At 49.9% G+C, this 17,755-nt stretch overlaps 2 protein-coding genes across 3 annotated transcripts in view; one reads left to right on the top strand and one right to left on the bottom strand.

Annotated features, from left to right (window-relative positions):
• Window positions 1-1,801: 1,801 nt before the first annotated feature.
• Window positions 1,802-17,755, bottom strand: part of NEURL4 (neuralized E3 ubiquitin protein ligase 4) — a 254,722-nt gene continuing 238,768 nt past the window's right edge. For both annotated transcript variants that reach the window (XM_073654639.1, XM_073654638.1), the window contains exons 25-29: window positions 10,210-10,314; window positions 6,838-6,982; window positions 6,656-6,765; window positions 4,380-4,539; window positions 1,802-2,306 (exon numbers count right to left, since the gene is read on the bottom strand). In XM_073654639.1, the coding sequence (XP_073510740.1) occupies window positions 2,102-2,306; window positions 4,380-4,539; window positions 6,656-6,765; window positions 6,838-6,982; window positions 10,210-10,314 (725 nt within the window). In that variant the 3' untranslated portion in view covers window positions 1,802-2,101. The remainder of the gene's footprint in view (window positions 2,307-4,379; window positions 4,540-6,655; window positions 6,766-6,837; window positions 6,983-10,209; window positions 10,315-17,755) is intronic.
• Window positions 7,023-8,659, top strand: LOC141167201 (uncharacterized; the record flags this gene model as incomplete). The annotated part of the gene is made up of 1 exon (XM_073654641.1): window positions 7,023-8,659. A coding segment is annotated over one exon (816 nt), but the record flags the coding sequence as incomplete, so codon positions are not given.

Raw genomic sequence — 17,755 nt, 5'->3', positions numbered from 1 at the left:
AGACCTGTATATTGGCACACGAGCCGTGCACCATCCGCCATGCCGCATTAGACTTGTATATTGGCACACGAGCCGTGCACCATCCGCCGTGCCGCATTAGACCTGTATATTGGCACACGAGCCGTGCACCATCCGCCGTGCTGCATTAGACTTGTATATTGGCACACGAGCCGTGCACCATCCGCCGTGCCGCATTAGACCTGTATATTGGCACACGAGCCGTGCACCATCCGCCGTGCTGCATTAGACTTATATATTGGCACACGAGCCGTGCTCCATCCGCCGTGCTGCATTAGACTTGTATATTGGCACACGAGCAGAGCACCATCCGCCGTGCTGCATTAGACTTGTATATTGGCACACGAGCCGTGCACCATCCGCCGTTAAGCATTAGACTTGTATATTGGCACACGAGACGTGCACCATCCGCCGTGCTGCATTAGACTTGTATATTGGCACACGAGCCGTGCACCATCCGCCGTGCTGCATTAGACTTGTATATTGGCACACGAGCCGTGCACCATCCGCCGTGCTGCATTAGACTTGTATATTGGCACACGAGCCGTGCACCATCCGCCGTGCTGCATTAGACTTGTATATTGGCACACGAGCCGTGCACCATCTGCCATGCTGCATTAGACTTGTATATTGGCACACGAGCCGTGCACCATCCGCCGTGCTGCATTAGACTTGTATATTGGCACACGAGCCGTGCACCATCCGCCGTGCCGCATTAGACTTGTATATTGGCACACGAGCCGTGCACCATCCGCCTTGCTGCATTAGACTTGTATATTGGCACATGAGCCGTGCACCATCCGCAGTGCCGCATTAGACTTGTATATTGGCACACGAGCCGTGCACCATCCGCCGTGCTGCATTAGACTTGTATATTGGCACACGAGCCGTGCACCATCCGCCGTGCCGCATTAGACTTGTATATTGGCACACGAGCCGTGCACCAACCGCCATGCCGCATTAGACTTGTATATTGGCACACGAGCCGTGCACCATCCGCCGTGCTGCATTAGACTTGTATATTGGCACACGAGCCGTGCACCATCCGCCGTGCTGCATTAGACTTGTATATTAGCACACGAGCCGTGCACCATCCGCCGTGCTGCATTAGACTTGTATATTGGCACACGAGCCGTGCACCATCCGCCGTGCTGCATTAGACTTGTATATTGGCACACGAGCCGTGCACCATCCGCCGTGCTGCATTAGACTTGTATATTGGCACATGAGCCGTGCACCATCCGCAGTGCCGCATTAGACTTGTATATTGGCACACGAGCCGTGCACCATCCGCCGTGCTGCATTAGACTTGTATATTGGCACACGAGCCGTGCACCATCCGCCGTGCTGCATTAGACTTGTATATTGGCACACGAGCCGTGCACCATCCGCCGTGCTGCATTAGACTTGTATATTGGCACACGAGCCGTGCACCATCCGCCGTGCCGCATTAGACTTGTATATTGGCACACGAGCCGTGCACCATCCGCCGTGCTGCATTAGACTTGTATATTGGCACACGAGCCGTGCACCATCCACCGTGCTGCATTAGACTTGTATATTGGCACACGAGCCGTGCACCATCCGCCGTGCTGCATTAGACTTGTATATTGGCACACGAGCCGTGCACCATCCACCGTGCTGCATTAGACTTGTATATTGGCACACGAGCCGTGCACCATCCGCGGCGCTTTGCTGTTTTATACTAACAGACATTTCCCTTGTTCTGTACAAGAAATTTATGTATTAAAAAAACAACAAAAAAAAACTTAATGTACAAATCAAGAAAAAAAAAAAATCAGCAGCTTAAATAAAAGGCGAGGGGCTGGAACCGGAGACTCTGCGCCCGTCCGTGTGTCCCGCCTCCGGCCAAAATGCTTCATTTGTTCAATAAATTAATGGGAGGGATGTAAACAACGGGCAGAGAGTAGAGGGAGGAGCTGACAACATGGAGGGGACATTATTTAGGGGGTGGTGGGGAGAAGTTCGATCAGAGGGTCCTCTGTAACAGACCCCTATTTGTGGCACAGATATTCCCTGCCGTCCGCTTTTCTCTTCTAGTGTCCACACATCTGACTCAAGTTCACTCCACGCGCACCAGCAGACCCCTCAAGATGGTGGCCCCCTTTTCCTTGGTCAGCCACTCCACTTCAGAGCTAGGAATCCTGGGATCCAAAACATCAGAGGTCCCTGCTGATGGAGGACCAACTTTATATGATCCTGGTCGAACACAGACCTGCAGGGCAACTTGGGCTCCAAATGTGCGCTGAGAGCGGGGGTCCCTGAACCTGGAATCAGAGAAAGGCAAATTACAGAATGGAGAAACCACCGAATATTATAAAAAGCAGCACGCCGTACCATCCCATGACTAACCATCACCGGCAGGGGCTGAGCAGCACGCCGTACCATCCCATGACTAACCATCACCGGCAGGGGCTGAGCAGCACGCCGTACTATCCCATGACTAACCATCACCGGCAGGGGCTGAGCAGCACGCCGTACCATCCCATGACTAACCATCACCGGCAGGGGCTGAGCAGCACGCCGTACTATCCCATGACTAACCATCACCGGCAGGGGCTGAGCAGCACGCCGTACCATCCCATGACTAACCATCACCGGCAGGGGCTGAGCAGCACGCCGTACTATCCCATGACTAACCATCACCGGCAGGGGCTGAGCAGCACGCCATACCATCCCATGACTAACCATCACCGGCAGGGGCTGAGCAGCACGCCATACCATCCCATGACTAACCATCACCGGCAGGGGCTGAGCAGCACGCCATACCATCCCATGACTAACCATCACCGGCAGGGGCTGAGCAGCACGCCGTACTATCCCATGACTAACCATCACCGGCAGGGGCTGAGCAGCACGCCATACCATCCCATGACTAACCATCACCGGCAGGGGCTGAGCAGCACGCCGTACTATCCCATGACTAACCATCACCGGCAGGGGCTGAGCAGCACGCCGTACCATCCCATGACTAACCATCACCGGCAGGGGCTGAGCAGCACGCCATACCATCCCATGACTAACCATCACCGGCAGGGGCTGAGCAGCACGCCGTACTATCCCATGACTAACCATCACCGGCAGGGGCTGAGCAGCACGCCATACCATCCCATGACTAACCATCACCGGCAGGGGCTGAGCAGCACGCCGTACTATCCCATGACTAACCATCACCGGCAGGGGCTGAGCAGCACGCCGTACTATCCCATGACTAGCCATCACCGGCAGGGGCTGAGCAGCACGCCGTACCATCCCATGACTAACCATCACCGGCAGGAGCTGAGCAGCACGCCATACCATCCCATGACTAACCATCACCGGCAGGGGCTGAGCAGCACGCCGTACCATCCCATGACTAACCATCACCGGCAGGGGCTGAGCAGCACGCCGTACTATCCCATGACTAACCATCACCGGCAGGGGCTGAGCAGCACGCCGTACCATCCCATGACTAACCATCACCGGCAGGGGCTGAGCAGCACGCCGTACTATCCCATGACTAACCATCACCGGCAGGGGATGAGCAGCACGCCGTACTATCCCATGACTAACCATCACCGGCAGGGGCTGAGCAGCACGCCGTACTATCCCATGACTAACCATCACCGGCAGGGGCTGAGCAGCACGCCGTACCATCCCATGACTAACCATCACCGGCAGGGGCTGAGCAGCACGCCGTACTATCCCATGACTAACCATCACCGGCAGGGGCTGAGCAGCACGCCGTACCATCCCATGACTAACCATCACCGGCAGGGGCTGAGCAGCACGCCGTACCATCCCATGACTAACCATCACCGGCAGGGGCTGAGCAGCACGCCATACCATCCCATGACTAACCATCACCGGCAGGGGCTGAGCAGCACGCCGTACTATCCCATGACTAACCATCACCGGCAGGGGCTGAGCAGCACGCCGTACCATCCCATGACTAACCATCACCGGCAGGGGCTGAGCAGCACGCCGTACCATCCCATGACTAACCATCACCGGCAGGGGCTGAGCAGCACGCCGTACTATCCCATGACTAACCATCACCGGCAGGGGCTGAGCAGCACGCCGTACTATCCCATGACTAACCATTACCGGCAGGGGCTGAGCAGCACGCCGTACTATCCCATGACTAACCATCACCGGCAGGGGCTGAGCAGCACGCCGTACTATCCCATGACTAACCATCACCGGCAGGGGCTGAGCAGCACGCCGTACCATCCCATGACTAACCATCACCGGCAGGAGCTGAGCAGCACGCCGTACCATCCCATGACTAGCCATCACCGGCAGGGGCTGAGCAGCACGCCGTACTATCCCATGACTAACCATTACTGGCACACACTCACTGGACTTTGGGACAGAAGTCAGGTAGGCCGGCATATCGTAGAGTGGGTGATAGGACCACGCTTTGCACCTCGCGGCTCAGCAAGACGTTGGGCTCAGATGATGGGAAGCCATTTTGTGGATCAGTCTTTATTGGCATAGATGTGAGAATACACGATGAGCCTGCGGAGGACGAGAGCATTGAGAGTACATGATAAGCCTGTGAAGGAGGAGAGTGGCGAGAATACACAAGGAACCTGTGGAGAAGAGCGGCGAGAATATACAAGGAACCTGAGGAGAAGAACAGCAAGAACACACTAAGTGCCTATGGAAAAGGAGAGCAGTGAGGATACATGAAGGAACCTGAGGAGTAGAGGAGTGAATACACCAGGAACCTGCGGAGGAGAGCAGCAAGAAAAAACGATGAGCCTGCGGAGGAGAGCAGTGATGAACCTGCGGTAGAGGAGAGCAGTGAGGATTTACAAGGAACCTGCGGAGGAGAACCGTAAGAATACACAAGGAACCTGCGGAGTAGGAGAGCAGTGATGAACCTGCAGAGAAGGAGAACCGTAAGAATACACAAGGAACCTGCGGAGTAGGAGAGCAGTGATGAACCTGCAGAGAAGGAGAACCGTAAGAATACACAAGGAACCTGCGGAAGAGGAGAGCAGTGATGAACCTGCGGAAGAGGAGAGCAGTGATGAACCTGCGGAAGAGGAGAGCAGTGATGAACCTGCGGAAGAGGAGAGCAGTGATGAACCTGCGGAAGAGGAGAGCAGTGATGAACCTGCGGAAGAGGAGAGCAGTGATGAACCTGCGGAAGAGGAGAGCAGTGATGAACCTGCGGAAGAGGAGAGCAGTGATGAACCTGCGGAAGAGGAGAGCAGTGATGAACCTGCGGAAGAGGAGAGCAGTGATGAACCTGCGGAAGAGGAGAGCAGTGATGAACCTGCGGAAGAGGAGAGCAGTGATGAACCTGCGGAAGAGGAGAGCAGTGATGAACCTGCGGAAGAGGAGAGCAGTGATGAACCTGCGGAAGAGGAGAGCAGTGATGAACCTGCGGAAGAGGAGAGCAGTGATGAACCTGCGGAAGAGGAGAGCAGTGATGAACCTGCGGAAGAGGAGAGCAGTGATGAACCTGCGGAAGAGGAGAGCAGTGATGAACCTGCAGAAGAGGAGAGCAGTGATGAACCTGCAGAAGAGGAGAGCAGTGACGAACCTGCAGAAGAGGAGAGCAGTGACGAACCTGCAGAAGAGGAGAGCAGTGACGAACCTGCAGAAGAGGAGAGCAGTGACGAACCTGCAGAAGAGGAGAGCAGTGATGAACCTGCAGAAGAGGAGAGCAGTGATGAACCTGCAGAAGAGGAGAGCAGTGATGAACCTGCAGAAGAGGAGAGCAGTGATGAACCTGCAGAAGAGGAGAGCAGTGATGAACCTGCAGAAGAGGAGAGCAGTGATGAACCTGCAGAAGAGGAGAGCAGTGATGAACCTGCAGAAGAGGAGAGCAGTGATGAACCTGCGGAAGAGGAGAGCAGTGAGAGTACATGATGAACCTGCGGAAGAGGAGAGCAGTGAGAGTACATGATGAACCTGCGGTAGAGGCGAGCAGTGAAAGAGCATGATGAACCTGCGGTAGAGGAGAGCAGTGAGCGTACATGATGCACCTGCGGAAGAGGAGAGCAGTGAGAGAGCATGATGAACCTGCGGAAGAGGAGAGCAGTGAGCGTGCATGGTGAACCTGCGGAAGAGGAGAGCAGTGAGCGTGCATGGTGAACCTGCGGAAGAGGACAGCAGTGAGCGTGCATGGTGAACCTGCGGAAGAGGAGAGCAGTGAGCGCGCATGATGAACCTGTGGAAGAGGAGAGCAGTGAGCGCGCATGAAGAACCTGCAGAAGAGGACAGCAGTGAGAGTACATAATGAACCTGCGGAAGAGGAGAGCAGTGAGAGTACATGATGAACCTGCGGAAGAGGAGAGCAGTGAGCGTACATTATGAACCTGCGGAAGAGAGCAGTGAGCGCGCATGATGAACCGGCGGAAGAGGACAGCAGTGAGAGCACATGAAGAACCTGCAGAAGAGGACAGCAGTGAGAGTACATTATGAACTTGCGAAAGAGGAGAGCAGTGAGACGCACATGATGAACTTGCGAAAGAGGAGAGCAGTCAGAGAACATTATGAACTTGCGGAAGAGAGCAGAGACAATACACAGTGAATTTGTGGAGAAGCACAATGCAGAAGTATTCACACCCTATTATGGAGTAATTTTGAGTGGCACAGAGGCAGGACTCAGCCCACTCACCTGGGAGAAGCTCCCCTCGGTCCAGCGTCCTCCGTGCGCTGCCTGCACTGCTGCCCTGGTATGCGATGTGCCACTTTTTGTACTGGGTACATGATAACCGCGGACTCAGCCTAAAAAAATACCAGAGCTGTGACCAAGAATATCCAGAATTCCCACAATCTCAATGTGAAAGCTTCAAGTACCTGAGGGGAAAGCAGCACCAACCAGTTGGCTCGGCGTACTCCCGAGGGGGGTCTCCCCTCTTACTGTACATTTCATCTCCTCGCAGCTTGTGACAAGACTCACAGTGACAAACGCACAACTTAGAGTCCTCCATGAAATAGCCATCTATGAGACAGAGGAAATTACAGTGTGAAAGGAACTGTAAGAGGCCAAGGAGAAAGAGGAAGAAGAGGCAGAGGAGAAAGAAAGGAAGGAGGTGGAGGAAGAGGCCGACGAGAGAGAGGAAGAAGAGGCAGAGGAGAGAGAAAGGAAGGAGGTGGAGGAGGAGGCCGACGAGAGAGAGGAAGAAGAGGCAGAGGAGAGAGAAAGGAAGGAGGTGGAGGAAGAGGCCGACGAGAGAGAGGAAGAAGAGGCAGAGGAGAGAGAAAGGAAGGAGGTGGAGGAAGAAGCCAAGGAGAGAGAGGAAGAAGAGGCAGAGGAGAGAGAAAGGAAGGAGGTGGAGGAAGAGGCCGACGAGAGAGAGGAAGAAGAGGCAGAGGAGAGAGAAAGGAAGGAGGTGGAGGAAGAGGCCGACGAGAGAGAGGAAGAAGAGGCAGAGGAGAGAGAAAGGAAGGAGGTGGAGGAAGAAGCCAAGGAGAGAGAGGAAGAAGAGGCAGAGGAGAGAGAAAGGAAGGAGGTGGAGGAAGAGGCCGACGAGAGAGAGGAAGAAGAGGCAGAGGAGAGAGAAAGGAAGGAGGTGGAGGAAGAGGCCGACGAGAGAGGAAGAAGAGGCAGAGGAGAGAGAAAGGAAGGAGGTGGAGGAAGAGGCCGACGAGAGAGGAAGAAGAGGCAGAGGAGAGAGAGGAAAGAGGAGGTGGAAAAGACAGAAGGAGAGAGGAAGAAGTTAGAGGCAAAAAAAAGGAGGAGGATGAGGAAGAGGCAAAAGGGAGAGAGGGAGGAGGAAAAGGCTGTGGAAAGAAAAGGAAGAGGCCCAAGACAGAAAGGGGGGAGGAAACGGAAGCAGAGGAAAGAGACAAAGTAGGAGGATGAGAACAAGGAAGAATAATAAATTGAGAGCGAGGGAAGAGGAAGAGGCAGAGAAAACATAAGGAGGAGGACAAGAAAAAAGTAGAGAAGAGAGCGGAAGGAGGAAGAAAAGGCCCGAAAGAGACAGGAAGGAAGAAGAGGAAAAGGCTGAGGAGAAAGAAAGAGGAGTAGGAAAAAGCAGAGCAAAAAAGGAAGGAGAAGTAAGAGGAAAGAGAGAAAGGAGGAGGAAGATGCAGAGAAAAAAAGAGTGTAAGGAGGAGGAACGAGGAAGAAAAAAAGAGGAAAAAGTGAGGCTGAAAAAGGAAAAGAAAGCCAATGAGAGAGAGAAAGGGGAAGGAGGAAAAGGCAGAGGAGAGCAAAAAAGGAGGAAGAAGAAGATGCAGTGGAAAGAGGGAAAAAAAGAGAACAGTCCAAGGAGGAAGTGCCAGAGAAAATAAGAGAAGGAGGAGGATGAGAAAAAGGTAGAGAAGAGAGAGGAAGGGCGAGGATAAGACTGGAAAAAGACAGGAAGGAGGAGGAGGAAAAGGCTGAGGAAAGATAGGAAGAAGGAAAGATAGGAAGAAAAGGCAGAGGAGAGAAGGGAAAGAAAAGATGTAAAAGAAAGAGAGGAAAAAGGAGGAAGAGGCCAAAGAGGGAAATGAAAGAGGTAGAGGCAGAGGAGGAAGAGGCACAAGAGAGAGAAGAAAGGAAAAAAAGTGAAGAGATGAAGAGGAAAAGGCTGTCAGGAGAACAGAAGGAGGAAGAGGGACAAGTGGCCAAGGAAAGAGGATGGAAGAGTAAGGAGACAAGGAGGGAGAAGATTGACTTTGAGGAGGAGCAGCCAGAGAAAACAGGAGAAGGAGGAAAAGTTAATCTTCTCCCTCCTTGGCTTTTTCCTCTTCACTTGGCCACTTATGCCTCTTCCTCCTTCCGTTATCTTCACAGCTTTTTCCTCTTCATCTCTTCACTTTTTTTCCTCTTCTTTCTTCTTCCTCCTTACTCTCTTCTCCTTGACTTTTTTTTTTTTTTTTTCAGCCTCTTCCGCCTTCTCCTCTTTTTTCTCTGACTTGTTTTGTCCTCCTCTCTCTTTGGTCCCTTCCTGCTCTTTCCACAGACTCTTCCTTCTCATCCTTCCTCTTACTTTTCTGACTTATCTTCCTTCTCCTGTTTTCTCTGGCTGCTCCTCCTCAGAGGAGTGAGAGGAAAGATAAGAAGGAAGGGTCTGTGGAAAGAGCAGGAAGGGACCGAGAAGAGAGAGGAGGAGTAAAAGGCAGAGGGAGGAGAAGAAAAAGGCAGAGGAAAGAGAGGAAGGAGGAGAAGGAAATGGCTGAGAGCGGAAGGAGGAAGAGGCTGAAAAAAAAGAGGAAAGTCAAGGAGAGAGAGGAAGGAGGAAGAGGCCAAGAGAGTGAACGAGGGAAAAAAGAGAGGAAGAAAGGCAGAGAAAAGAGATGGAGGAGTAAAAGGCGGAGGAAGGAGAGAGAAAGAAAAGGCAGAGGAGAAGGAAAAAGAAGGAAAAGGGAGAGCAGAGAGAGGAAGGAGAAGGAATTAAAGGCAGAGGAGAGAGGGGAAGGAGAAGGAGGAAAAGACTGAGAAGAGAGAAAGGAGGAAGAGGAGAGAGAGGAAGGAGGAAAAAGCCGAGGAGAGAGGAGTAGGAGGAAAAGGCTGAGGAGGGAAAGGATGAGAAGAGAGAGGACGTAAGAGGAAGAAGAATGAAAGGTCTGAGGAGAGAGCGGAAGGAGTAGGAGGAAAAGGCCAAGGAGAGAGGAAGGCGAAGGCCGAGGAGAAAGAAGATGGAGGAAAAGATGAGGAGAGAGAAGAAGTGGGAGGTGGAAAAAGCTGCGGAAACAAGGAGGAGGAAGAAGGAAGAGGACAAGGAGAAAGAGGAAAACAAAGAAATATGAGGCTGTGGAGAGAGAGGAAGGAGGAAAAAGCTGAGTAAAGAAGGAGAAGGAAAAGGAGAGATAGGGAGATGAAAAAAGGCCAAGAAGAGAGAAGTGGAAAGGAAGAGGCGGAGTAGAGTGAAAGGCGAGGGTGAGGCCAATTAGAGTAAAGGTGGAGGATGAGGGTGAGGTGAATGAAGGGGGAGGAAGCGGCTGAGGAGATTGAAGGGGAAAGATGAGGCTGAGGTTAGTGAAGGGAAAAGATGAGGCGGAGGAGAATAAAGGGAGAGGATGAGACTAAGGAGAGAGAATCAATGGCATAAGAGACTGAGTTGATAGATGGATATGAAAGAGGCTAAAGAGAGAGAGAAAGATGTAAAAGGCAGAGATGAAATGTGAAAATGGAAGAGGCCAAGGAAACAGTTGGCAATTAATAAATGACCAAGGAAAGAGATGGTAGGGGACGCCGAGGTAAGAGGGAGTGGGGTGGCAGTTTAAGCCTCTTACCAGGCAGCAGCAACAGCTCTTTGAAGCGGAGGCAGAGGGCGAGATATTCACAGCTGAGTAGAGCCATAGGGTCTGGTGGAAGCCAGCACAAACTTTCCTTCACACCTAAAGAGATGGAGAAGCTTATCTACTAGACTTCAGGGGTTGACCTCTTTTTAATGGCTAACTAGAAAGATTATAAACAGTCAATTTTTGAGACTTTTCATCAGGGATAGTAACTCTGCCTGAGACCTGAATAGTCTCAAAAACTTCCTACTAATTACCATCTTTTGAGGTAGCTATTAAGAAGGTAAAAACACTGATGACTCTCAATTTTTAATGTTTTCCTACCTACTTGCTAAAATAGTACAAAGATATTGTTTTCTAGTACTAGACCTGACAGTCAAAGAAAAGAGAGACATGAGCCCAGGGTCTACAGTCCCCCAAAAAAAAGGGACAGAGAAACTGATAGGTAGTCCCCATTATGATCCAGTGAAATATAATAAAACGGAAAACTGACCCTTAATATTCAAAATACTGATTGAAAAAAAGGTGTTCTACATAACTACATAGATCGTTTCATAAAGGAAGCGTGCAGAGCACTTCATATAGAGCGCTTAATACAGAGAGAGAAGGTACAGAGCGCTTCATAGAGAGAGCATACAGAGCGCTTCATAAAGGAAGCGTGCAGAGCACTTCATATAGAGCGCTTAATACAGAGAGAGAAGGTACAGAGCGCTTCATAGAGAGAGCATACAGAGCGCTTCATAAAGGAAGCGTGCAGAGCACTTCATATAGAGCGCTTCATAGAGAGAGAACGTACAGAGTGCTTCATAAGGAGAAAACATAGATCGCTTCATAAAGGAAGCGTGCAGAGCACTTCATATAGAGCGCTTCATAGAGAGAGAACGTACAGAGTGCTTCATAGGGAGAAAACATAGATCGTTTCATAAAGGAAGCGTGCAGAGCACTTCATATAGAGCGCTTAATACAGAGAGAGAAGGTACAGAGCGCTTCATAGAGAGAGAACGTAAGGAGCGCTTCATAGAGAGAGCATACAGAGCGCTTCATAAAGAAAGTGTGCAGAGCACTTCATATAGAGCGCTTCATACAGAGCGCTTCATAGAGAGAGAAGGTACAGAGCGCTTCATAGAGAGAGAAGGTACAGAGCGCTTCATAGAGAGAGCATACAGAGCGCTTCATAAAGGAAGCGTGCAGAGCGCTTCATATAGAGCGCTTCATACAGAGAGAGAGCATACAGAGCGCTTCATAGAGAGAGAACGTACGGAGCGCTTCATAGAGAGAGCATACAGAGCGCTTCATAAAGGAAGCGTGCAGAGCACTTCATATAGAGCGCTTCATACAGAGAGAGAAGGTACAGAGCGCTTCATAGAGAGCATACAGAGCGCTTCATAAAGGAAGCGTGCAGAACACTTCATATAGAGCGCTTCATAGAGAGAGAACGTACAGAGTGCTTCATAGGGAGAAAACATAGATCGTTTCATAAAGGAAGCGTGCAGAGCACTTCATATAGAGAGAGAACGTACAGAGCGCTTCATAGAGAGAGAACGTACGGAGCGCTTCATAGAGAGAGCATACAGAGCGCTTCATAAAGAAAGTGTGCAGAGCACTTCATATAGAGCGAAGGTACAGAGCGCTTCATAGAGAGAGAAGGTACAGAGCGCTTCATAGAGAGAGCATACAGAGCGCTTCATAAAGGAAGCGTGCAGAGCACTTCATATAGAGCGCTTCATACAGAGAGAGAGCATACAGAGCGCTTCATAGAGAGAGAACGTACGGAGCGCTTCATAGAGAGAGCATACAGAGCGCTTCATAAAGGAAGTGTGCAGAGCACTTCATATAGAGCGCTTCATACAGAGCGCTTCATAGAGAGAGAACGTACAGAGCGCTTCATAGAGAGAAAACATAGATCGCTTCATAAAGGAAGTGTGCAGAGCACTTCATATAGAGCGCTTCATACACAGAGAGAGCATACAGAGCGCTTCATAGAGAGAGAAGGTACAGAGCGCTTCATAGGGAGAAAACATAGCTCGCTTCATAAAGGAAGTGTGCAGAGCACTTCATATAGAGCGCTTCATACAGAGAGCATACAGAGCGCTTCATAGAGAGAGAACGTACGGAGAGCTTCATAGAGAGCATACAGAGCGCTTCATAAAGGAAGCGTGCAGAGCACTTCATATAGAGCGCTTCATACAGAGAGAGCATACAGAGCGCTTCATAGAGAGAGAACGTACGGAGAGCTTCATAGAGAGCATACAGAGCGCTTCATAAAGGAAGCGTGCAGAGCACTTCATATAGAGTGCTTCATACAGAGAGAGCATACAGAGCGCTTCAAAGAGAGAGCACACAGAGCGCTTCATAGTGAGAGAACGTACAGAGCGCTTCATAAGGAGAGAACAGATCACTTCATAAAGGAAGCGTGCAGAGCACTTCATATAGAGCACTTCATACAGAGAGAGAGAGCATACAGAGAGCTTCAAAGAGAGCACACAGAGCGCTTCATAGTGAGAGAACGTACAGAGCGCTTCATAGGGAGAAAATAGATCGCTTCATAAAGGAAGCGTGCAGAGCACTTCATATAGAGCGCTTCATAGAGAGAGCACACAGAGCGCTTCATAGTGAGAACATACAGAGCGCTTCATAGAGAGAGAACGTACAGAGCTTCATAAAGGAAGCGTGCAGAGCACTTCATATAGTGCGCTTCATACAGAGAGAGAGCATACAGAGCGCTTCATAGAGAGAGAACGTACAGAGCGCTTCATAGAGAGCATACAGAGCGCTTCATAAAGGAAGCGTGCAGAGCGCTTCATACAGAGAGAGAGCATACAGAGCGCTTCATAGAGAGAACGTACAGAGCGCTTCATAGAGAGCATACAGAGCGCTTCATAGAGAGAGCATACAGAGCGCTTCATAAAGGAAGCGTGCAGAGGACTTCATATAGAGAGCTTCATACAGAGAGAGCATACAGAGCGCTTCATTGAGAGAGAGAAGGTACAGAGCGCTTCATAGAGAGAGCATACAGAGCGCTTCATAGAGAGCATACAGAGCGCTTCATAAAGGAAGCGTGCAGAGCACTTCATATAGAGAGCTTCATACAGAGAGAGCATACAGAGCGCTTCATTGAGAGAGAAGGTACAGAGCGCTTCATAGAGAGAGCATACAGAGCGCTTCATAGAGAGAGCATACAGAGCGCTTCATAGAGAGAGCATACAGAGCGCTTCATAGAGAGAGCATACAGAGCGCTTCATAAAGGAAGCGTGCAGAGCACTTCATATAGAGCGCTTCATACAGAGAACGTACGGAGCGCTTCATAGAGAGAGCATACAGAGCGCTTCATAAAGGAAGCGTGCAGAGCACTTCATATAAAGCGCTTCATACAGAGAGAGCATACAGAGCGCTTCATAGAGAGAGAACCTACAGAGCGCTTCATAGAGAGAGAACGTACAGAGCGCTTCATAGAGAGAGCATACAGAGCGCTTCATAAAGGAAGCGTGCAGAGCACTTCATATAGAGCGCTTCATACAGAGAGAGAGCATACAGAGCGCTTCAGAGAGAACGTACGGAGCGCTTCATAGAGAGAGCATACAGAGCGCTTCATAAAGGAAGCGTGCAGAGCACTTCATATAGAGCGCTTCATACAGAGAGAGAGCATACAGAGCGCTTCATAGAGAGAGAACGTACGGAGAGCTTCATAGAGAGCATACAGAGCGCTTCATAAAGGAAGCGTGCAGAGCACTTCATATAGAGCTTCATACAGAGAGAGAGCATACAGAGTGCTTCATAGAGAGAGAACGTACAGAGCGCTTCATAGAGAGAGCATACAGAGCGCTTCATAAAGGAAGCGTGCAGAGCACTTCATATAGAGCGCTTCACACACAGAGAGAGCATACAGAGCGTTTCATAGAGAGAACGTACGGAGCGCTTCATAGAGAGAGCATACAGAGCGCTTCATAAAGGAAGCGTGCAGAGCACTTCATATAGAGTGCTTCATACAGAGAGAGAGCATACAGAGCGCTTCATAGAGAGAACGTATGGAGCGCTTCATAGAGAGCATACAGAGCGCTTCATAAAGGAAGTGTGCAGAGCACTTCATATAGAGCGCTTCATACAGAGCGCTTCATAGAGAGAAAACATAGATCGCTTCATAAAGGAAGCGTGCAGAGCACTTCATATAGAGCGCTTCATACAGAGAGAGCATACAGAGCGCTTCATAGAGAGAGAACGTACGGAAAGCTTCATAGAGAGCATACAGAGCGCTTCATAAAGGAAGCGTGCAGAGCACTTCATATAGAGCGCTTCATACAGAGAGAGAGCATACAGAGCGCTTCATAGAGAGAACGTACAGAGAGCTTCATAGAGAGAGCATACAGAGCGCTTCATAAAGGAAGCGTGCAGAGCACTTCATATAGAGCGCTTCACACACAGAGAGCATACAGAGAGCTTCATAGAGAGAGAACGTACGGAGCGCTTCATAGAGAGCATACAGAGCGCTTCATAAAGGAAGCGTGCAGAGCACTTCATATAGAGCGCTTCATACAGAGAGCATACAGAGCGCTTCATAGAGAGAACGTACGGAGCGCTTCATAGAGAGAGCATACAGAGCGCTTCATAAAGGAAGTGTGCAGAGCACTTCATATAGAGCGCTTCATAGAGAGAGAAAGTACAGAGCACTTCATAGAGAAAACATAGATCGCTTCATAAAGGAAGCGTGCAGAGCACTTCATATAGAGCGCTTCATACAGAGAGCATACAGAGCGCTTCATAGAGAGAGAACGTACGGAGAGCTTCATAAAGGAAGCGTGCAGAGCACTTCATATAGAGCACTTCATACAGAGAGAGAGCATACAGAGAGCTTCAAAGAGAGAGAATGTACAGAGCGCTTCATAAGGAGAAAACATAGATCGCTTCATAAAGGAAGCATGCAGAGCACTTCATATAGAGCGCTTCATAGAGAGACCATACAGAGCGCTTCATAGAGAGAGAATGTACAGAGCGCTTCATAAGGAGAAAACATAGATCGCTTCATAAAGGAAGCATGCAGAGCACTTCATATAGAGCGCTTCATAGAGAGAGAGCATACAGAGCGCTTCATAGTGAGAGAACGTACAGAGCGCTTCATAAGGAGAAAACAGATCACTTCATAAAGGAAGCGTGCAGAGCACTTCATATAGAGCACTTCATACAGAGAGAGAGAGCATACAGAGAGCTTCAAAGAGAGCACACAGAGCGCTTCATAGTGAGAGAACGTACAGAGCGCTTCATAGGGAGAAAATAGATCGCTTCATAAAGGAAGCGTGCAGAGCACTTCATATAGAGCGCTTCATAGAGAGAGCACACAGAGCGCTTCATAGTGAGAACATACAGAGCGCTTCATAGAGAGAGAACGTACAGAGAGCTTCATAAAGGAAGCGTGCAGAGCACTTCATATAGTGCGCTTCATACAGAGAGAGAGCATACAGAGCGCTTCATAGAGAGAGAAGGTACAGAGCGCTTCATAGAGAGAGAACGTACAGAGCGCTTCATAGAGAGCATACAGAGCGCTTCATAAAGGAAGCGTGCAGAGCACTTCATATAGAGCGCTTCATACAGAGAGAGAGCATACAGAGCGCTTCATAGAGAGAACGTACAGAGCGCTTCATAGAGAGCATACAGAGCGCTTCATAGAGAGAGCATACAGAGCGCTTCATAGAGAGAGCATACAGAGGACTTCATATAGAGAGCTTCATACAGAGAGAGCATACAGAGCGCTTCATTGAGAGAGAGAAGGTACAGAGCGCTTCATAGAGAGAGCATACAGAGCGCTTCATAGAGAGCATACAGAGCGCTTCATAAAGGAAGCGTGCAGAGCACTTCATATAGAGAGCTTCATACAGAGAGAGCATACAGAGCGCTTCATTGAGAGAGAAGGTACAGAGCGCTTCATAGAGAGAGCATACAGAGCGCTTCATAGAGAGAGCATACAGAGCGCTTCATAGAGAGAGCATACAGAGCGCTTCATAGAGAGAGCATACAGAGCGCTTCATAAAGGAAGCGTGCAGAGCACTTCATATAGAGCGCTTCATACAGAGAACGTACGGAGCGCTTCATAGAGAGAGCATACAGAGCGCTTCATAAAGGAAGCGTGCAGAGCACTTCATATAAAGCGCTTCATACAGAGAGAGCATACAGAGCGCTTCATAGAGAGAGAACCTACAGAGCGCTTCATAGAGAGAGAACGTACAGAGCGCTTCATAGAGAGAGCATACAGAGCGCTTCATAAAGGAAGCGTGCAGAGCACTTCATATAGAGCGCTTCATACAGAGAGAGAGCATACAGAGCGCTTCAGAGAGAACGTACGGAGCGCTTCATAGAGAGCATACAGAGCGCTTCATAAAGGAAGCGTGCAGAGCACTTCATATAGAGCGCTTCATACAGAGAGAGAGCATACAGAGCGCTTCATAGAGAGAGAACGTACGGAGAGCTTCATAGAGAGCATACAGAGCGCTTCATAAAGGAAGCGTGCAGAGCACTTCATATAGAGCTTCATACAGAGAGAGAGCATACAGAGTGCTTCATAGAGAGAGAACGTACAGAGCGCTTCATAGAGAGAGCATACAGAGCGCTTCATAAAGGAAGCGTGCAGAGCACTTCATATAGAGCGCTTCACACACAGAGAGCATACAGAGCGTTTCATAGAGAGAACGTACGGAGCGCTTCATAGAGAGCATACAGAGCGCTTCATAAAGGAAGCGTGCAGAGCACTTCATATAGAGTGCTTCATACAGAGAGAGAGCATACAGAGCGCTTCATAGAGAGAACGTATGGAGCGCTTCATAGAGAGCATACAGAGCGCTTCATAAAGGAAGTGTGCAGAGCACTTCATATAGAGCGCTTCATACAGAGCGCTTCATAGAGAGAAAACATAGATCGCTTCATAAAGGAAGCGTGCAGAGCACTTCATATAGAGCGCTTCATACAGAGAGAGCATACAGAGCGCTTCATAGAGAGAGAACGTACGGAAAGCTTCATAGAGAGCATACAGAGCGCTTCATAAAGGAAGCGTGCAGAGCACTTCATATAGAGCGCTTCATACAGAGAGAGAGCATACAGAGCGCTTCATAGAGAGAACGTACAGAGAGCTTCATAGAGAGAGCATACAGAGCGCTTCATAAAGGAAGCGTGCAGAGCACTTCATATAGAGCGCTTCACACACAGAGAGCATACAGAGAGCTTCATAGAGAGAGAACGTACGGAGCGCTTCATAGAGAGCATACAGAGCGCTTCATAAAGGAAGCGTGCAGAGCACTTCATATAGAGCGCTTCATACAGAGAGAGAGCATACAGAGCGCTTCATAGAGAGAACGTACGGAGCGCTTCATAGAGAGAGCATACAGAGCGCTTCATAAAGGAAGTGTGCAGAGCACATCATATAGAGCGCTTCATAGAGAGAGAAAGTACAGAGCACTTCATAGAGAAAACATAGATCGCTTCATAAAGGAAGCGTGCAGAGCACTTCATATAGAGCGCTTCATACAGAGAGCATACAGAGCGCTTCATAGAGAGAGAA

Source organism: Phyllobates terribilis, unplaced genomic scaffold (genome assembly GCF_046119375.1).
Source record: "Phyllobates terribilis strain yellow unplaced genomic scaffold, ASM4611937v1 Scaffold_11__3_contigs__length_659146591, whole genome shotgun sequence".
In the NCBI taxonomy this organism is placed as follows: Eukaryota; Metazoa; Chordata; class Amphibia; order Anura; family Dendrobatidae; genus Phyllobates; species Phyllobates terribilis.
This window is presented reverse-complemented; position numbering and strand designations above follow the sequence as displayed.